This window comes from Patella vulgata, chromosome 2, assembly GCF_932274485.2.
Source record: "Patella vulgata chromosome 2, xgPatVulg1.2, whole genome shotgun sequence".
NCBI classification, from domain to species: Eukaryota; Metazoa; Mollusca; class Gastropoda; family Patellidae; genus Patella; species Patella vulgata.
The window spans coordinates 22,971,341-22,994,370 of NC_065880.2; the positions used below are offsets into that span (position 1 = coordinate 22,971,341).

Here is a 23,030-nt window from a genome sequence, read left to right on the forward strand (position 1 = left end):
AAATTTTCCCCGGACAACGGCAGTATGTACATGGGACCTCGGTGTTTCGTCCATTTAGCGACTATACGTTGCCCCTTGACAGGTCCTTCGCGCTACAACACTGACAAGGGGAAACCACCCCGGAAAATTAAGGTGAGCTTTCTTGGCCAATACCGGGATACATAAAAACTTTCAGATTAACTAATTTTCAAAGGGTGATGTGTCTACTATTTTATTTTAAAAACTCAAAATATTTATGACAGATCGGAAACGTAAGAGACGTTAGAATTACCCCGAACAGACATTAAAGTTATAATTTGTATTGCATCAAATTCCATCCACCCCTTCCATAAAAAAAAGAAAAAGAAAATCAAGGTAACACGTATAGATTTATTTTGTTCAAATTTCAAATGTTTCTGGGGTTGCTAATTAAAGTACATGGATAGGATAGTTGTCACAACAATTGAAGCTACTGATAATATCAGGTTTTCAAAATAAAGGGGCATCACTTCTTGGACAAGTTTACCCGTAGATAAAAACATTTAATACAAAAATAAAAGTATATAACTCAAAGTAGTATAATTATTACAATATCAACATCAACATGATGTAAAGGAAACAGTTATTAATACTGTATATCTTTTAAAACATTAATAATATTGATTATGCAATATAGATATATTTTTAAAACATAAAATATTTTGAAAGACATTCGTTGAAAAAGAGGAATGGGGGATTATTAAATTGTACTTTTCCTTACAAAGGATAAAATCTATTATTTTTAAATCAAAATCAATACAATTGCATCCATATAATTGATACGGCAGAACTACGCCTTTCATTTCTCCAAATTTTGCGGAAGTCGATAATATTTAGCGCATGCTGTTGCATTTTGCTACTTGAACTGTCGACAACTAAAATAATTACCCGTCCAATTAGTGAATGTACCGGACTTCAATCGACAATTCACATACAAATCAAATGAATGCAGTTCTTTATAATTCCTGGAAAACACGTCACGGTAGAGTCAATGAGTCGACATTTAGTTACACCCAGGAACTAAATAAGGCCAGTTACATATCAAAAGTTTTGAGTCAAATGCCAAACCGGGTGGACAGTGTTTCGTATATACAACATTATGAGCACAGTGATAGAATATAGTACAATCATTGGGGTTACCTCCATATCCATTGACACCACATGACGGTACAACTGAAATACACATTTTCAACAAAAATTAAACATTTAATCAGATTATGGAAATTAGAAATAATTATTTGGCATTCGTAAATTCGGAAAAAGAGGGGTGAAGGAGTAGCGCGTGGTAGTCGGGGGGTCCGGGAAATGGAATGAAATGGGGTTTAACTTCTTATTGTTCTACTCTGATTGGGCTAATAAAGACGGGCATACGCCATACAGTGTCCTATGAAGAAATTTTTTCCGGACAACGGCGCTACGGCCTACTCTTATATCGAAGAGATCTTTTATTGCGTGCACGCCAATGTGTACGCGGGACCTCAGTTTTTCGTCCAATCCGAACAAATAGACAGCTGTCCTTGTCAGACACACTTCCTGCACAACTGACAAGGGGAAACACGCTGGATAATCCCGATGAACTATCTCGGCCAATCCGGGAGGGAGCCCGCGACCCGCAGGCTAGCGAGTCAGCGTCTTACCCACTTCCTCCACCGTGGCTCCCGGGTGTTCAAGGAACTGGACACTTGACTAGAATATCCTAGTATATAATCTAGACGTGGACCTAGAAGAACCGTTGGGATTTTCTAGCATGGTCCCCACTAATCAGATTTTGCAGTATTCGGTACGTTTGAATACATTCCCATGGCTGTTGAAAATCAAGGAAACAGACTAGTCGGATATGCTACTGTCCGGGCAATATTGTTTCCATTCGCACTGCACACGTAACCTTAGAAACTGCCAGTCCCACCCCATTCCTAAAAATAGTTTTATTTTATAGATTTCGAGTGAAATACAAGCAAACACCGACATGCAATCTGATTAAAATACAGATCTATATTTCGTTTCCGGTTTTTCTTAATACTTTCGATTGCCTACTACATGAATATCTGACCAGTTGTACTGGGAGGACACGTCAGTGGTCGGACGAGCCGCTTTTGGCCCTATGATGTCAGACATTGATTAATCAATCAGCGTTAACGTTTGTAGTGGTTTACTACCCAGAAGTCACCATAACAGATGGTGTCATTGACTAATACCTCACGCCATCCCGAACGCAGGTTATATAACAAATCTTCCAGATCCTAGTGTAATAGAGACAAATAAAACGAAATTTTGAACTATAAAAAAAAACGAAACAAAATAAGATCTGTGTTTTAATCAGATTGACCGAAATAGGGTTTAATATCATATATCAGATTATAATATAGACTAGATAACTTACATTTACCACTCATGTTGGTGGAGGTGGTGGTTTGCGATGTTGTCGGACTCGTAGTGGGTGACTTCGTTGGTGATGTAGTAGGACTCGATGTTGTCGTTGTAGGTGATGTTGTTGCACTGTTGATATTTGTAGTGGTTGTAGTCGCAGATGTAATTGGAGGAGTAGTCGCAGATGTAGTTGGCGATGTAGTTGGAGGAGTAGTCGTAAGTGTAGTTAACGATGTAGTTGGAGGTGTAGTCGCAGATGTAGTTGGCGATGTAGTTGGCCATGTAGTTGGAGGAGTAGTCGGAGATGTAGTTGGAGATGTAGTCGTATCCACTCCCTCGTCGGTTAACTCATTTTTAATTGCATTGAGTAGAGGGTATGATCCCTGACCACATGCTTCGCCATTAAAATCATCAAAATCTAACGACCATACAAACACCCCGGCTAATCCCCTCGTTTTAACGTACTTAGACTATAAAACAAATTAAACACAATCACCAAACAAATTAAACACAATCACCAAAACTATATCACCATAACGTAGTTCATAATTATCTAGCCACAATTTTTAAATATATAAAATTGATGTTGAGAAAATATTTTATCAAATTCTGATAAATAGTTTGTGAGAATTATTGTGTTCCATTTTAAGATTACTCAAACTCAAATATGTTTTGATAACAAATCGACAAGGGCTATTTTAAGCGATATTTAGTCATGACGCAAAGCTACATTTGTGTCAAATAGAAAATTACTGCATATTCATCCCAAAATGATAGAAGTATTTTGTTAATGAAATGTTATAGTTTACATTTTTGTCTATTTTTATCAGTCTATACTGCAATGTTACCTTTTCAGTAAAACTTCTGGGTGTATCATAACCTGCCCAGTTCCACGCTCCATAGATTTGACCATACGCATAAGGTACCGACTGTTCGTCACTCCATACAGAAACCCAGCCTTTATTTTTTACATAATTACACATCTGTTAAAAATAAAACATGATCTTAACTGTTAATCAGTTACTATACATGTACAACTGTTAATTAGTTTTCAAGGGTATATCGACGAAGCCTTTGTATTTGTTCTTTGATTGCATGCTTTACTATCCTTTATAGATTCGTGTTACTAGACTGGTGGGGGGGGGGGCTAAGCGGATCTGATAGAACTTTCTCCGTATAGAATTCAAATCTGAACTGTAAAGTTGCCGCCGTTTGGACTTTTGTCCTCTATTCTGGGTAATGGGGGATATTACGGCTCTCAACCAATATTTATTTATTTGATGGGGTTAGGATGCATTGAGACACGATGACATGGGTACAGGCTACTGAATCACTTTATAAAAAGTTCAACTTTACCTTTGACCTCTATAGGGTAAAGTACAGATTTTGCTCTGTTCGCGCCTGTTCTCATAATATTAATACGGGAAAATTATTATTTGTTTGCATTTATACTATGTATTCTACATGTCGTTGAGTCTTTGTTGCCTACATTAACGTAGACCGGGTTCTGCCGTTTAACTACGAGTTTCACGGGACAGCGCATGCTTACTCTTTCTAGAGCATCTGATACCACTGTGCACTGGATGTATCTGTGAGAGAAATGTTATGCTACGCTACTTTATTTTTGCATTTCCATTACAAATTTCCAACAAATAATGAATGTTTAACTCTGTCGTGTTAAGGATTCACGAATTAGAATTGACTATACCAAAGAAGATTCTTACCTCATAATACGATTGAAAACCCGCCATTCCTGTAAATTCCCCTGAACCACCAGCGCCATGAGAAGGCGATCCAGGTGCATGTTGAGTTCCGCTACTGATTACAAAATTCCTGGCATATGTTGATAGACCTAACATGAGTTTATTAGCTGGAACACCTTTACCAATCCAATAATCTATAGCCCGCTCCTGTTGATAAATATCAGGAATGGAATGAATACATGCATTGCAAAAGTTCTCTTATGTATAAAATACAAATTTCGACAAATATCATTATGTTCTCCAGAACAGGTAAGGGGATGGCAGAGTAAATATATTTTGTAAGATAAAAAGTCAGATACAATGTACAAGGGAAAAGCTTTACAATAAAGCGTCAAGATAAAAATAAGCATTAGCTAGATAGAGAGAAATGGTGTTTAACGTCCAAACGAGACAAACTAGCTCATTTCAGATTATGGTTCAATTTATTTTCAATAATTCACAGTGTAAGGGTGTTTGCAGTGGGTGGAAGCCGGAGGACCCGCAGAAAACCGAACACATGCTAGACACAGATGTGGCGTTTCCTTAACAACGGTAATCAATAACGGCCAATTCTTAAGTTGACACTGAAAGAGAAATGGGGTTTAGAGTTCATTCAACACGAAATAGGTAATTCAGGAACTGTCATACGTGTACATTTTTATTTCGATAATTTGCTAGTGCGTAGCCGTCGGGGGACGCCGATGGACCCGAAATCAACGGGTTAATGTAGGCGAACCTACTCCGTTTGATGATGTACTATAAACGTCTGGGATCGAAACCACGCCAGTGGACTCAATGGCAAATTCCATTAGATCCTTCCTCTTTCTCCGTTCCCGCACTTAAGATGGGTAAAAGAAAGGTTTATGACTCTGGTTTTAAAACGAAGTCAAACAAGAAACACTTCTCACCATATCCCAGTCCGAACTGAAACTTGTAGCTGGATATAGAGCACTGTGATGTTGTACGCTAGGCAACCACGTTCCGGCTAGATCATAGCTCATTACATTTATAAAATCTAAATATCTACAAAAAAGTTGTATCAAAAATTAACAAAATCATTAGATTATAAATTATGAATATCTACAACCGTTTAAACATACATTATGCAAGACTATTTCAGGTCTTTCTTTAGGGCTGAAATGTTATCTAAATTATTAATTAGACATTGATTAACTTATCCAGACCATAATCAACTCTCGATGTCATCGGAAGCCTGTGATGTTTATTGGATTAGGTTCTGATTCGTTGTTCTAATCCCATTCATGATTTAATCATGAAATATATAATCGAGACTATGTTTTTTTTTATCGTACCGACTTTAGTAATGATGATCGAGGCTAGGCCCGAAATTCCTTCACTAAATTATCGGTTCAGAGTGGATCAATTTAACTGAAATGTTCAGCAAATTCCCTTTCAGATTATCTAGTTTGTAACTATTATAGTGAGAACTGTCAGCTCTTTATCTAATCTCCCAAAATGTATCTTTAGTATATAAATATTGTTGTTTTAAAGGGACTGCTTGACTGTACATATTAAAATGATGTCACTGCGGAACCGTATACATATATCAATTTTGTTATTTTAAAGGAGCCTAACATCGGAACCGGATAAATACCGTTATTTTATAAGCACTTCATTCCCTATATCAATATTGTGTTTTTAAAGGGACATAACCGCCGACCCGTGTTTACCAATATCGTGGTTTGAAGGGACATAATCGCGAAACCGTAAATATCCATAATAAACCCTTCATAATGAGGAAGAATGTCAGATGTTCTAGTCCGAGTAAACATGATATCATCAGTCATGCTAACTGGAGCGATGGTTTGCACCTTGATTAACACGAAGCGGAGGCTTACTGAGTTTAAGATAACCTTTGGATCAAAGGTCATCCACTGAGTCATCAGGTGTACATTTGAAAGTACATTACAAATTTGATAACTGACTTCATATTAAAACTTTAAATTATTACGTATTATTTTGATTATAACAAATATATCCTACTGGTGTATGGTACTGTGTTCGTAAGCTCGATTAGCAAACCATGGACTTGAAGATACTGCAATGATCAGGTCTAAAGGCGGCTTTCCAGATGTCTGAGATTCCAATGTAAATTCGCTTCTTAAAATCTTTATTAATAAAAAAACAAAATTATCAATAGAAGTTGTAAATCTAAACAATAGAAGTTGTAAATCTAATAATAAACACTATATGGATACAATAAAACAATCACTGGTTTATTGTATAAGCACAACATGTCAGCAAGTATCCTCTTATCGTTATGAAGCATAGGTTATTATCAAAATACGTTTCATTTCATTTATTACAATACCTACTCTTAATAAAGTAGTAAATCTCTGTTTATCGGCCGGAGATGAACCTCGTTCAACGGCACCGGGAAATTCCCAATCTACATCGAATCCATCCAATTTCCATTCGCGGAGTTTAACGATGACATTCTTTGCGAACGTGGTTATATTAGCTTCTGATGCGACTATGCTTGATAAATCAGTACTAGCAGCATTCCATCCACCAACTACTCCATAAACTTTTAACTCTGGATTCGTATTTTTCAGCCCAACAACTTGACCAATCCTTTCTATAAGTAAGAAAAATGCAAGCTATTAAATACTAGAGATACCACGTTGTAAATTTGGCTGATATCTGAAAGCATGGAGTGTTTTAAACGATTTAGTTCTTAAATTATTATCTTGATAAATATTTTGGAAAATTTAATCGATCAATGTATACCATTATCATTCCACTCGTAAGGTTCAATAGATTTGCTATTCATTTTAAGGAAAGAATAAAAAATGTGGGTACACAAAAATTATTATCGAGAGAAATTTACTTGAAATTATGATCAGTGCATGTATATAAAGGACTTACCATTATCATTCCACTCGTAAGGTTCAATAGTTAATGCTATGCTATTCATTTTAAGGAAAGAATAAAATATATGGGTACACAAGAATGGCTCTATGTCTTTAGGTGTGTAAGTATAGGGACTGCTTCTGTACTGTGCCCAATTTGTATAGTAACACCCTCTTTTATAGGCGGCACTAGAAACTCCAACAACTAAATAAAAATAAACATAATATTTTTTAAACTGCACTGTTTGTAACAGTCAAATTTTTAAATATTAAAAGTGTGAATATTATGCAAGCGATTCTTTGTTTAATAGAAATTAGCACATCATTCCCTCGGGGAGGTATAGAGATAAAAATTCTCTTTTAATTTCCACAATGTATAATTATTATAACTACCGCGGTGCAACTATCAACGCTTATTATTCAATTTATTATAAACACATGTATACAATAATATTATAGCCACTGAGAAATACAAATTTATATACCGATGAGAACGACTGTCATGTTGACATTTTGTTAGATGTAAATTGTTATCGGAAATATCCGGCGTGGTTCCCCCTTGTCAGTGATGTAGGACAGCGGGTCTGGCAAAGGGTAACGTATAGCTGCGGGAGAAACCAGGGAACCCGGAGAAAACCCATGAGGTTTTATTGGCGACCCTACTCCTTATCACATATAAGCGGGGAATCGAAACCACGCCACTTGACTTAACGACAGAACTTATATGATCTAAGCGCACATGCGTTATACCATTCGCCCCACCCCCTCCCATCCCACCCCGACCTAAGACAAATATGTTCATGAATTATTATCTAAACCTTCGGGGCCTCACTTGCATATTCGGATAATATTAAATTTTGATTTTGCACGGTTTTATACTGCTAACCGATAAACTGTACTAAAACCGATAATGTAACTTCTTTGAGACAAAAAAAAATACAACAACAAATTGTTAATATTAAGAGTAGATAAACTTGCATTAAATCAGTCTAGCTGTATATAGGCAAATTAATTTGTATAGCCCGGTAGTAAAAGATTACTTACCAAATGCCAAACACAAATATATGACCACAGACGTGTCGGGAACCAGCGCCATTTTAAATACAAACTGAAAATATTAATTTTTAACATCCTTGTAAATTTATAATATAAAAAGGAAATTGTCAATGTTGAGTCACACAATTCACATAATCAATCAGACATTACCAGTTTGTATCCCTATAGTTATTTCCCTTTCCTTCTATAAATTACTTACATGATGTTTCACCGACAGAAGTTTAAACGCTGCATGAATAACATATTATTATTGTCTACACGCATCAGGAAGTTCCGTCAAAGTATTTACTTTATGCATGTCTTAATTCTTACCGTGGGTATATCATTTATTCCAAAAGGAATAGCAGCGACATTTAAATAGACTACTGTAACGCCTTGTTTAAAAAATAAAAATTTTACTAAATGAAATACGTGATATGCAAATTAGTAGAATCATATTTTGTTTTGTATTCACATATCCTTATTCGGGTGTTTGGTGACAAATTAAATTTAAACTTCCGTAAAATGCATACAATGGTATTTTTCTACATTTTGTTCTAAATTTATGATGAAATAAATTAATGTGTCATCATGCATCTTAATTTGATAGTAAAACGATCTACAGCAATGCCTGTAATATAAGCAGCTCGTTTAAACTAAAATTTCGTTTTCACATATAATTATATAAGAAGGACAACCTATTCGAGAAAAAATAAATTGCTACGGCATACAATCTTTAAAATACCAACAAATATAATTGTGGATGTCCTCTGGCCAGAATCGACTTGCTTTTAAAGTAATACAAAATAACGAACGAGGTCTTAAATTTAGTTTTTGCACTATAATTTCTCGGCCAAAAATTTAAATCTATAAAATAACATGTCCACAGCTTTACACGTGAAGAAGTACAGTTAATAGTCGTGTTTATAAACAACACATTTGGCAAATGGGTTCAGCTCAAAGCCTGTAATCGAAAAACGACATACTGAAATAATGAAACATTTTTTGAAGTTCAACAAAATTAAAACCTGTAGTTTTCAACTAACCTTATTATTTGGCTAAGCTTCCTCACTCCCCAGACAGTTATGAATGCCGTATGGTACAACAAGACAAAATATAAAATTGCACAATGGGGATCAAGAAAGGTGTTATCATTGGAACTTAATGTACAAATTGGCCATTTCATCAGATACAAATCTCTTTAAATACACGCCTTTATTGAATAACAGCTTAATTAAATAAGAGGTTTTAGCTACAGGGGCTAGTTTCAACTTGAGAGAGAGGTTATCGTATTTATGGGTCATCTGGCAGTCACTGTTTTCCCTTTGATTTTATCGCATTCTTTTTATTTATTTCAGACTGTGTTGTAGTTCGATAAATATCAATTACGGTTTTATTGGAGTGATAACTGACCACAAACTTGATTGTAAATGTTAAATTGAAAAAGGACACCCTGTAGTTCTATGCCGGCAACCGAGCCTTTTATTATCCGATGCATGACAACAACTATGTCGCATGGATGAATTGGTGTAGCCGCGATGTAGACAGAGTGTGATATGTTGTGAAAATATTTTCCTGGTCTGTTGGACCCCTTTATTCTTCTGAGCTCAAGTTACGGAATATACTGTTAACTGATTAAGCTAGTGAAGCATTATTCCCGTAGTAGGACGTTAAACCCCAATTCATTTCGTTATTCCCGTTTTTAAGGTTTTGGGAGATGTTCTAAAAATCATAAGCGAAAAGGTTTTTTTGTGCAATGGTCGAGCAGTTAATATTAAATGTCTGATTAATAACCATGCTATAGATATGCATACCCTAGCATATCCAAAATTTAAATGATTTTTTCTTTTTTTAAAAACGGACACAATTGTGGATGATTGTAATTACTGACAATGAACTATGAGAATAAAACGATTTATAAAACCCACAGACAAGAATACACCTGTTACAGACAAGATATATACCAGAAGTAAAATTTCATTCTAATTGAATAACGATAATAGTATACAGAACTGTTTATTATTATTATTCAGAGGAAGTCCCAGTTGTAGTGAGGGGGGGGGGTGTTAAAACACCTACTCGACACGAATTAGGTCATTTCGGGACTGACCTGACTCAATGACCTTGTAGTCTAACACACATGCGTTAAACCGTTCGGTCACCTAACCCCTCTGGTTATTATCCAGTAAAATTTGGGAAATATTGACAGCTGACCCAGACCCTCCATACGTTGAAGACAAAGGGGTAATGGGTGTCCGAGGCTACAGTTCTACAAGTACCAGATTTTATTGTTATGTCCGATGGAAACAACGCACGTTGTTATTGAAGTCGTATGATGTGGCGTCACACGTAGAACTATACCGTGCGTGACCTTAAAGGTCAGTCATCTTGTCAATGGTTAAAAAAGGTATTTGCTTAACCGCTATGAAACCGTTTGATCATTTTCCCCCACTGTCCGATAATTAGTAAATATTTCGTTATTCTACTTTGAGCCAACTCCATATTTAACACACGTGGATTAAAATGAGCAATTTCGTTTTCGCCTGGATCCAACATTGAAAAAAAGGGGCGTATCTTGGATTTTTGATGGTGATCGGGCTTAGTTAAGGGGAGGCAACCCTTTAATGTCCCGATTATCAGACTAGTAATTATCTGCCCATTGACTTTAATGTTAAATGGCAATATCCTCATCATAATTTTGTAGAGGGTGGACCGTTTAGATTTTTTGCTACGGGGATTTGATGTTGACTGGGGTGAAAATCTCACTTCCGACACAATGATTGCTCTGCAGAAAGACACTTTACACCCCCTATCCGTCCGCTGTAATATCATCAGTATTACCCAAAACTTCTATGAAATTGCAAATTTGATCCCTTTTCTCCAATTCTAGACCAAAAAGTCAACCCAAAAATGCAGGAAGAGGGGAGAAAAAAATTAAGGAAAACATTGTCTATTTATAACTCGCACTAAATAAGGGGAAATAATTACTAGTCTGAGTCCTAATAGTAAATCAGACAAGAAAGCTGTTGACCCCAGTCTCAGTACATCTTCTGACAGTGAATTAAAGATGTGCATTTGTGTTATAAACTTTAAATAAAGTTTGAAGTATTGTATATAAACACAATAAACCCAAAATGGAACATTAAGTATTTATTTTAAGGTTCTAATAATTTAAAAGAAAACAAACAACAGTTTCTGCATTCTTATGTCTAAATTTGGTCACCTTCAAATCTTTTAATACTTATCACTTCATTAGTCATATGAATGAAGTGCTTATTTGAATAATATATGATTTATAAGCTTTACACAATAGTTACACATAGTAAAACAATGCCAAACCGTTAACAAATACTTAAAACATATACGATAGCACTGTATGGACCAGGAACATGACATCATCGCCGCTTTTTTGGAATTGTGACATATCAAAAATTGAAATATCGTCCATCGATGCCCAATATTGTCCTGGTAATAAGCACACCGAGTTTCAAGTTGATCACAGTTCATCCATTGATGCCCTCAAGGTGGAGAACAAGATGAGTAATGCCTGGTGACCAGTTTCTGGTCCAAACAGCACAGAACATCATAATATAAATATCGGGCACCTGGGTATCAAGTTGTAAGACCGAAAAGAATAGATCATTTGCAACCAACAGAGAGGGAGAAACGGGGTTTAACGGCCAATCGAGAAAAACTAGGTCATTTCAATAAATTGATTACGCCTAGGGGTCTTTAACAGTGGGAGGAAACCGAAGGACCTGGAGAAAACCCCCGGGGTTGGGCAGGCGGCCCTAATCCTTGTCACGCACAAGCGGGGAATCGAAACCACGATACTTGACTCAATGACAGACTTTATTATTCAACGCACACGCGTTAACCATTCCGCCAGCCGCACACCCCTAGCCACCAACAAGTACAATCATTGAATGAATCATAGAGATACGAACTACAACTGTAGTGTTATTATTGTCTTCGTAAGAGACCATCTTGTGAACCTACCCATTCAAATCACCAGAAATGGACAGACTGGTTATAGGGCAAAATTATGTACACATCGAAGGGAACTATGTAGAAAAATAAATAGAAACCATCGACTTTGTACAGGTTTTTCACAGATAGGCTCAGAGCTTTTCAGCCAGCAATCGTATGCCCACTTGTAATTTGTCGTGCAGGTACATGTAGAAGTGGAAAACTGCCAGGGGATTACTGTTTTTATTGTGACATGTATTCAAAATGAATGGGCGAAAGTTACACGGTTTGGTTACAAATTGTCATAAACCCAAAAGTTACACTGGCAATGGATAAAAATCAAAAGGAGTCTTCTATTCATAGTCAACCTATACTATTTTTGTTTAATAAAGTAAACGATAATACGTTTAGCCTTCAGGGTGTAAAGAAGGTTCCGTTGCATTGAAGCAGTAACTCGGTTTGAAAATGACTAGTATTCGTACCTTTATAAAGCCAATCAGTATATATGCATATTTAAAACAATATTGAATGAGGAACTGAACAACCGGTACTCTAACATGTCTTTTTGATAGAGACATAATACTCGAATTTAAATCTTCAAAAACAAGAGTCTCCCTGTTATATAGTCTGCTAGTAATGTAATGAAATATCAGATAATAATAAAGGGGTGGGCTAACGGATACACATTCACTATGGGTTTATAAAAAACCAGCGGCTGCCAGGCAGGATACGCCCACATTTTCGAGAGATGGATAGAGAACAAGCTAACAAGAAAATGATTTTTCCTACTATCAAGGGCCAGAATTCAGGAAATTACAATTCAATATGCGCGAATATCGAAAGGAACTCAGATCTTTGTTTTATAAACTTACATTTCAAGTTTCAACAAAATCGGATAAACATTGTGACGTCTATAGGGTCCACAACCTTGATATACCGTATTTTTACGCTATTTGAGAACGAACGGCGGCTATTTTGTCTGTCAATTTTGGGTTGATTTTCACGAAATTCGAATTCAGTCGTCCTTAGGGTGTAACAGTGAAATAATAATACAGTTTTTTAAATTGGATAAAAATTATGACCTCTATAGGGTCCACAAGCTAAAAACGCGATTTGTCGTACAATCAGGGGCCATAATTCAGGAAGTGACTGTCCGATATGCGCGAATATCGAAAGGAACCGAGATCTTTGGGTTATAAACTTACATTTCAAGTTTCAACAAACTCGGATAAAAATTGTGACCTCTATAGGGTCCACAACCCTGATATACCATATTTTTACGCTATTTGAGAACGAACGGCGGCCATTTTGTCTGTCAATTTTGGGATGATTTTCACGAAATTCAAACTCAGCCTTCCCTAGGGTGTAACGGTGATATAATAATATGTTTTTTTAAATCGGATAAAAATTATGACCTCTATAGGGTTCACAAGCTAAAAACGCGATTTTTCGTACAATCAGGGGCCATAATTCATGAAGTTATGGTCCGATATGCGCGAATATCGAAAGGAACAAAATCGGATAAAAATTGTGATCTCTATAAGGTCCACAACCTTGATATACCATATTCTTACGCTATTTGAGAACGAACGGCGGCCATTTTGTCTGTCAATTTTGGGCCGATTTTCACGAAATTCGAACTCAGTCGTCCTTACGGTGTAACGGTGATATAATAATACGGGTTTTTAAATCGGATAAAAAATTATGACTTCTATAGGGTCCACAAGCTAAAAACGCGATTTTTCGTACAATCAGGGGCCATAATTCAGGAAGTTATGGTCAGATATGCGCGAATATCGAAAGGAACCGAGATCTGTGGGTTGTAAACTTACATTTCAAGTTTCAACAAAATCGGTTAAAAATTGTGACCTCTATAGGGTCCACAACCTAAAAACGTGATTTTTCGTACAAACAGGGGCCATAATCCATGAAGTTTCGATCCGATACATGCCAATATCGAAAGCAGTCGAGATCTTTTGGAGATAAACCTATATTTCAAGTTTCGTCAAAATCGGATAAGAATTGTGACCTCTAGAGTGTCCACAAACAAATTGTGGACGGACGGACGGACGTCCGGACGGACAGGGGCGACGGCATAATACGTCCACATGAAAATGTGGGCGTATAAAAATTCTATATAACCATTGCACTAAATCTACAGTATATAACAATTAAACAAAGCAACATAGTGAAAAATAATATCATGAAATACATGTTCATTTATATTCTGAATATCTTACTAGGCATTGTAATGAAAAAAATAATATAGAACAATTGCACTAAATCTACAGTATATAAGGGGTTTGCGAGAAATATTAAATTTTCGCCTTACTTCTGGAATTCCTAAACATTGAATTTTCAAGATCCCCCATTATTGACATCCTAAAAGCAATGGCGTTCTACTATTTAGCAAAATCATGCAACTCTTACAATAAATCTATACATTTAGAGAATAAATTTAATATTTCGATCGTATGTACACACCAAGGCAGGAATAACACAAATCATGTTGCATATAAATGTGTAAATCCCTTATCTTCTACACAGAGGATAATCTTCAGCATCAACTAATAGTCCTCTCTCTTCATAATGTTCTGTTAATTCCTTCCATGTTCGATGACATTTCAATAGATGTGTGTTACCTAGAACATAAATCCAATATTAAAGACAAAATAATTATTCCAAAACACAAATATTCATTGGCTAAGAGCTAAACTTTGTGCTAGTATTTTAAACCCCCGGCCAATAAAAAGTTGTTTACTATGGGTGTTTTTATTGATATCTTAACATCTTATTTAATTAGAATGTACAAATGAAATGGAGTTTAACGTCCTACGTTTTCTCACCATCCGGGCCATTGAAGACGGATTCTTTAATAATAAATAAGGAAGACATCTGACTGGAGCTGAACACCATGGACATTGTGTGGAGATTACAGTTCCTTGCCTGTTACACACACCAATCAATAAAACCGATGCCATGTTCTTCTAGTAAAACGCTTTGATGCCAGATATATTTTCTAAATGAACTGACCACAGGAGTCGGACCTTCTATCCGTATAATATGCACACACCATGCCCAACACATAATGCCCAACCTGACAATATATAATGCCCAACCTGACGATATATAATATATATTGTCTGGTTGGGCATGGTGTAAGCATAGTAAACTGACTTACCAATAATAATAAAACCTTGTTTAGCACGGGTAATGGCTACATTTAGTTGGTGATCATCGGCTATAAACCCCAGATTCTCTCCGATCCACGACCGGGACGGATCATGCTCTAACATATCTTTTGCTAAACTTCTTACAGTAGACAAAATAACATATTCCCATTCACTACCTGTATTTGATCATACAAATAAATAACAAAGTATGGCAAATTATTTGTCCTATTTTTATGAAACTTGAATTCCCACCATCTATCCAACCAAAAATCGAAATAATGTCAAAGTATTTCAAAAGACTAAAGACTAAGAAAGAAGGTGATAGAGATAGAAATGAAATGAAATGGGGTTTAACGTACTACTGTTCTGCTCCTATGCTGGGATAATGAAGACGGGCATACGCCTTACGGTGTGCTATGAGGGAAATTTTGCCCGGGCAGCGGCACTATCGCGACTCTTATATCGAATGCAAACTGCCAAGGGATCTTTTACGTGCATTCTAATGTATACACGGGACCTCGGTTTTTCGTCTCATCCGAATGACTAGACAGCTGTCCTTGTCAGGTCCTTCGTCCTGCATCACTGACAAGGGGGAACCACGCCGGAAAATCTGGGTGAACTTTCTCGGCCAATGCAAGGATCGAACACCCAAACTCCAGGCTAGCGAGCCAGCGTCTTACCCACTTAGCCACGTGATCCCTTGATAGAGATAGAACAATGCCTTTGGGACAATGCTATTGTATGTCATTCAAAGGTTTCCATCAATAAATGTATTCAGTATATATTTTCAGTGATTACAAACATGATCGACTACGGGTATGTATTATTTTTCGACTCTCAAAACCGATAGAAGAGGATGGGTGATTGTCACGCCTCTTTATACGCCCATCAGCTAGCTCAAGGAAAGATAACCCCGGAAAATGCATTCGTAATTTTCAATAAAGATTAAAAAGAAATTAGATAGGGTTCTTCCTTATTCCCGAATTAACAATACCACCCAGGTTTTGTTTTAAATTCCAGAAATAACTTCTCCACATGTGTTCAAAAGCTTTCATAAGTTAGTCTCCGTAACCCAGAACCTCATTATAGTCTTCAACGTATGGAAGATCCGGTTAAGTTGTCAACATTTTGCGACATTTACTGGATGGGCAATGGCATTTTTAGCTAAAGTCATAACGACGACGAATCGCCGAATCGGTGTTAATACAAAACATAGATATGGTCATTAAAGAGAGAAATTTTACAATAAAACAAATTAAGAGTGTTGGATATTAAACAGGCAATATAAGCAGATTTATCTAAAATGCCAATTCATGGGCGTTGAAATCTTGTTTTAGGGCTAGTTATCTTCCTTAGATTTGGTTCATAATAATCTAAAAGACAGAATAATCTAGTCAATGACCTACTTAGTCTCAAATGTTGATAACCCATCCAGATAAATATTCCACGAGACTATTCATAAGTTTGAATGTAAACGAGGGGATAACAAAAATCAGCATTTCTACAGAATTCTTCTTTATGATAAAATGAAGAATCCATGCAAATCTGAAAATATCTCAAGATATATGACCTTTATGATGTTTACATGAAATTGTGGACTAGCCACGGACTGGCGGACAACAGACAAAGGTGTCGATAATATAAGTCAAGATTAAATATTGGCATATACAAATTGTGTGCATGAAGATAAAACTAAAAATAACCATGCTTTGATATAAATCCACAAATCTGTGCCCGTACCATAAAACTGGCGATGCAATTTTGTTCCAATTGAGATTCTTGTAATAACAGAATAGTCTTGAAAATAAAAAATATTGCGTATATCGTCCTGTATGCAAATCGTCAGTAGATTAAAATTACATACCTTGACTGGCTACCACTGTTGATACTTGTATTTCTGGTAACTCACAGTCCTTTAGAGCACTTTTTATAGCAGAGCATTGCGCTCTGTACGGAGACATTAATACAATTTCTTCTCTCTTACGTTCCCACTTTTTAACTAAATTAATTGCCACACTAACCTTATAAATATATATATATATATCAGTATAGCGTAAGTATCATTAGAGAATTAGCAGATAATTATAATGCAGACCTTTATCTGTTAACATTTCGATTAGAAATGGAACAAGTCACATAGAATGAAATTTCTACTTTTCTAAACTCATAGCAAAGCTCCCATTTCCCCTATATTCAATCTGTCGTTTTTACTTACGACTAAATAAAGTAACTTACTGCAAAATCGACTTCTTTCGGGTTGCTTTTTGACATTGCAGATCCGTCTTCTGTGGCGACAGTTAACGTTTTTTCGTCTCCCTCTGTATGACATAAAGCAGTTGGTAAAAGTCTTCCCTGCGGCCAAACATCTAATTCAACAGGTTGACTTTGCCTGTCTGTTGCACATCTTAACCTACCACCATAAAACTTGGTTGAAGGGAACTCCATTATACCTTCATGCTAAAACAGAATATTTTAACATATCTTTATTTTTTCAGTTTTTTTTTATTCACCACCAATTTCTCCATATAAGCACTGGTCCAAATGTACAGTTAGCAGTAATAACGATACATATAACCAATCATATCTTGTATCTTAGGAAGCAGCACTTGATGAACTGGGTTACTGATCTTTATCATTTCTAGATGTTTATTGAGTAAAACTCGTCGGATCATTAAAATGGCATACAAGTGTTGAGTCATAAAAAATAATCAATTATCTCACCATACGATATTGTTTTTCCAACATGAGTGCTTGTTTGGCATATCTCTCAAATAATGAGGTCTGTAGACCTAACTGTTTAGCTTTCTGTTCAGTTAATATAGGTTGTAGTTGTTTATGGTCACCTATCAATACTATATTACTAGCATCAAATGAGGTTAGTGGAATGATTGTCTCTGGTTCTGTACACATACCTGATTCATCTATAATAATCTGAAATACATGGAATTTAAGATCAAACGTGGTCTTCAACGACCGGTATATCTCTACATATGAAATCAAACACTGATGTCGCTGATCACAAAATATATCAACACAAGATTGTTGCAGATACTGGATTTGCACAGGATTTAGTGTTTGACTGAAATAACACACGTTTAAAAGAAAATCAAACTGTACGAATGATTACCTGTTTTATGTTTTTACATTTCTTTAGTATAGCACTACCACTAACGACACAGGTACTAAGAATGATATTGGCTTTCTTCAGTTCTTCCCCTTTAACTTTGTTAATAAGCGCTTTATATCTATCTATTTCCTCATCTGATATGTCTTTTTGTAATTCATCTTTCACATATCTCTTTAAATCGGTTATGTTTTGTTGTATTAAATTTTCTCTTTGACTATTATCTAAGCCTGTAAGTTTTATATACATATCTACCAACTCATTCACGTCATCTGGAATTGATGGTTGAAACACACGATCAAATTCTTTGATTTGTTTACTATATGTATTATCGGGAGCTCTTATAAGATGATGTAGTGATCTGTCCTTTACAGCCGGGTTCTTGGAAACTTCTGTCGAGGAGCGTTTTGTTGTTAGAATTGAATTTCGAGGCAGGGGGAATTCCATCTGTTCGATCCTTTCACTGTATACTCGAATGATATTCGGACAACTTTCTTTTAGGTTGAGCAGCTTCTCTGAAAACAACCAGTGTTATTAACATCTAGCAGGATACCCGGTTTCGCATGGGGCCCAAATTATACGGTTTCCAAATTCACACGGGCGCAAAGTCGATGTCCTAAAACATTCACGGGTTTTTGCGGGTTATTTGATACCACAGGGGTTTTCTCCGGGTCCTCCGGTTTCCTCCCACTGCTAAAGACCCCTACGCGCAAGCGAATTATTGAAATAAAAAATTAAACCATGTGTTAGTCCCGAAATGACCTAGTTTGTGTCGAGTGGACGTTAACCCACATTTCTCTCTCTCCCTTGTCTGGCGACGAAACGTGATGAGCGAAAATACAAACATACACACTTTGATTTCATTTATATAGATTGGTCTTTCCCCAGTCCCTTATAACTCTCACATAAATCCATTAAGAAGAACATAAATAAGTAAGTAAGGTGATATTTTGCATACATATTTCCTTACACATCATAAGGTGTGTCATAAATTATACAAATTATTAGTTCCAATAATCTTACCAGCAACCACATCCACTGATTTATTAGATGGTCCACAATACAGCACCCGATTTCTGACACCTCGTCTCGAACTATTTCGCTTACAAAAATAGTAGGCCAAATAAACCCCCGTAATAGTTTTACCGGTACCAGGTGGACCTTGAATTAAAGTAAACGGTTCACTCAAGGCAGCCCGTGTAGCTTCCGTCTGTACATCGTTTAATGGTGTCAGGGTTTTACCAGGTATCAAACTACCCAACAGATCATTGACGTCTGTATAGTTTTCTGTTAAAATAACACATAATCTTAAGTTTCACTGTTAATTTGATACTGTTTGCTTAGGAAAAGTCTGTTACTGGATTAATATCTTGCATTAACTGACCTTATTTGTCATACCTAATCCAAAAGTATATGATACAGTAGCTAACAATTAGCTGTTATGCAGACGAATTCCCAGTAAAGAGTGATCGATGAAGAATCATTGCTATTCAATAATTATAATTAACCAAATTTAGGACTATCTCGACATGTGTCGTTCAACTGTCGTAAAAAAAAACAAATTGACAGGCGATTACGTTATTGGCCTCTTTTAATCAGTTGACATCATAGCGGCCGGCCATGTGTAATGTTCGATCGATTCGCCAATAATATACACAATAATCGGAAAACAACATTTTCTACGATGGCGCCTTTTTCCAATTATCACAGATTCAAAACATTATAACGTTGATCTGCACAGATAGCAAAAATATGAAGTAATACAATAGTTCCCTAATTAGATCGTGTAAGATAAATATTATAAAGTGATAAATATTAAAAGGTGATAGCACTTGGTTTCTCTAAAGTAAGGTGGGGTTGGCCCTCTACCGTAACAGAGGTTACAAAATTGTTCAAGACATTCTGATATTTTATTGCCTTTGTCTTGAGTTAAGCATTCAAAATATACATGGATATACTTCACACATACTTATCTTAGACGGCGTCTTTCCCAAACATATATCTACTGTTAACGGTGTAACCACATCTACCATCTCCACAGCTTGTTGACATCTCCTGTAAATAAAGAGTGTTTAGTGTCATCTAATTCTCAATTTTGTTAAATTACATTACTACTGAAGAATAATCACGCAATAAATCTAATCCATATTGAGCAATGGTCTATTGCAAAGCCAACAGCACGGGCGTCTTCATTAACCCAACAGGTATAGAAAGGTTGGACGTTAAACCCCACTTCGCTTCTACCGGTACGAGCTCTACCTTTATATATGCAAGGTATTGGCCCAATTTTATTTTATATGGAGTTATATAGCTACTATATATAACACCAGTTTTTCTACAAAATACACTCCGCTGTAAATTAAAAAAAAAATTCTGAATTTGACTCTTCAGGTTGCCCTTTCCGTGCATCAATGGACGTAGTATCATCATTTAAAAAACCCTTAAAGTGGTCAAACGGATTGGCGGAGAGTGGGGTTTAACATCCTCCCTTTTTCTGTACCGACTGGGATATCACGAAGGACATGCGACATGAAGTGTGATATAAGGGAAATATCTTGTCATGCCTCTGACCTGACCTGCACCACTGATACGGAGAAACCATGCCTGGAAGTCCCGAGGAACTTTCTCGGCCAACACCCAGAGGGAACCCGAGACTTCCAGGCTAGCGAGCCAGCGTTTTATTCACTGAGCCACAGTGACTCCTAGACAGAGCCTCCATAAACTATTAATTAATACATGAACTACGCGAACAATATTTACCTGTTGGGAAGTGATTTTGGTATGATCTCTAAAGATGAAAGCGGCTTTTGGTCTATCAACAGACGAGGGAAGGGCATGCTGTGCTGGTGAAGTTTTATATGTATTTGATCAAATTCTATTTTGTTTACAACACAATGACAAACAAAACATACTGTTTCATTGTGATTGACAACAGCTGCAACCTTCTCATCTAGATCATCTATAATCTGTATGTCAATATCGTTATACCTAACACAAACATAATCTGATACATTTAATTTAATATCTCTTTCCTTACAAAACTCTGCAGTTAACTCAAACCTTCCTTCCATGGTAACATTATTCAAACTCCCAATATCACTTGTGTTCGTCTTTGTCGTTCCGAAATTCTCACACCATGTGATCTGCACACCATGTATAAATATCTGTTCTTGTCCACGTACAGAGGAAGTCACAGCTTCCATAGCTAGAACTGATAACCACAGAGACTTATATTGAATCAGGTTCGTATACGTCTTTTTTGACGCTTGTCGCGAACCTAATACACTAAAGCAGCGTATGGGATCTTGTCTGTGCTCCATACATATGATATGTTTTCGTGTTAAGAAGTACAGTTGTATCTGTGGAACCAATAAACCTCTCTTTAGAACTGGGGCCAACTGAACTTTCACGTGCATATCTGGTCTGTATCTAATGAAAAAATTCCTAAAGAACTCGAGTTTATTGTTGACTCTCAATTCACTGGTTAGTGCTTCTGGATAGTTGTGCCAATGCTCACAGGGCACGTCAACTGATTTTATTGGTTCTTTTAACTCTATATTTGAAGTTTCTTTATTAACATTATAAATCCGCTCCTTCCATTGCAATTTCACAGTAACATCATCGTCATCTGTTAGTGGCCTTTCAGAAGGTGCTAAGTACCTCATTTCTATTGTTCTCTGTGATAATGACAGACATGTAATGTCTGGAAATACAAGAGTTAATGCCATTTCATCTACCGATTCAATTACAGGATAGCATACTAACGGCCTTTTTTTCAGGGCGACACTTAAATATAAGGAGAATACGCTTTTATCGTAACTCTTACTGTTCAATGAGGCAATATTAGATCTATATGCTATATCAACCAAATCAGATTCAGAATACGGAGGTTCTGTATTACTGATACATGCTGACAACATTCTGTGAAGGACAATATCAAAATATCGTCTAATGGGACTGGTAGCGTGCGTATACGGTCGAAGATTGAGTCTGTAATGTGCGTATAATACAGGGTCAAGGGTTGTGGAACAAATGTACAATGACTCATCCTCTATTCGTCTATACGCTGCTAACACTGCAGCTGACTGTGGGTAGTTTTCGAGTGAAAGAAGTAATTGTACGAAACGTTGCCAGTCACCACTATCAACCGAATCACATAGCATTAGCCATACATGAAAAGGCAAAGTAACATTTGGTTCAAACTCTAAATTAGAAACAACATTAAAGTATTTTCTTCTCCATATATCTACCTTGTAATCGTCAGGCGGTCGTTGTATTCTTAACGGGCAGCACTGTGGAAATTTATTCACTAGTAGAGATGCTAGCTTATGATTTGCCATAATCATAAATTCTGCAACCATCAAATGCGCTGCTTTACTATCCCCGACATCAACTTGGTCAAGTAAATGAACTCGACCCATTCGTTTTGTCCTCCATTTCCGGGATATATCAGCTAATAGTTTGATTGAACACGAAATGTCATCAGTAGCATCAGGTCTGTTCAGAATCGATTGCACTTCCTCATAGCTAAATTTTTTTTTTGATCTAATAATTGATTTGCAAACCTCACCTGTGATAATTTCGTAAGTTTCGTTCACTGTAAGCAAAACTGACATCGCACGTCTGTCCACATTTGGCAACAAACTGCACATGGACGTAGAAAATGTAGGCGGCAACATGGGGATAGGACTAGTACCGATCTGATAGTATGATGTCCCTCTCTTGTATG

The 23,030-nt window shown here is 36.4% G+C and overlaps 2 protein-coding genes across 2 annotated transcripts; both read right to left on the minus strand.

Moving 5' to 3' along the window:
- Positions 1-349: 349 nt before the first annotated feature.
- Positions 350-6,902, minus strand: LOC126811140 (probable endochitinase). Its single transcript, XM_050536625.1, has 8 exons — positions 6,879-6,902; positions 6,464-6,726; positions 6,132-6,256; positions 5,036-5,150; positions 4,110-4,295; positions 3,234-3,368; positions 2,399-2,855; positions 350-1,191 (listed from the first exon to the last, which is right to left on the minus strand). The coding sequence occupies exons 4-8, from the start codon at positions 5,126-5,128 to the stop codon at positions 1,022-1,024; spliced, it is 1,041 nt and encodes a 346-aa protein (XP_050392582.1). The 5' UTR covers positions 5,129-5,150; positions 6,132-6,256; positions 6,464-6,726; positions 6,879-6,902; the 3' UTR covers positions 350-1,021.
- A 7,610-nt stretch (positions 6,903-14,512) lies between these two features.
- On the minus strand, positions 14,513-22,293 carry LOC126809645 (helicase with zinc finger domain 2; the record flags this gene model as incomplete). Its single annotated transcript, XM_050534314.1, has 8 exons — positions 14,513-14,646; positions 15,186-15,353; positions 17,042-17,090; positions 17,413-17,634; positions 17,899-18,108; positions 18,569-18,816; positions 19,325-19,588; positions 22,128-22,293. Coding segments are annotated over 8 exons (1,437 nt in total), but the record flags the coding sequence as incomplete, so codon positions are not given.
- Between the last annotated feature and the right edge of the window lie 737 nt (positions 22,294-23,030).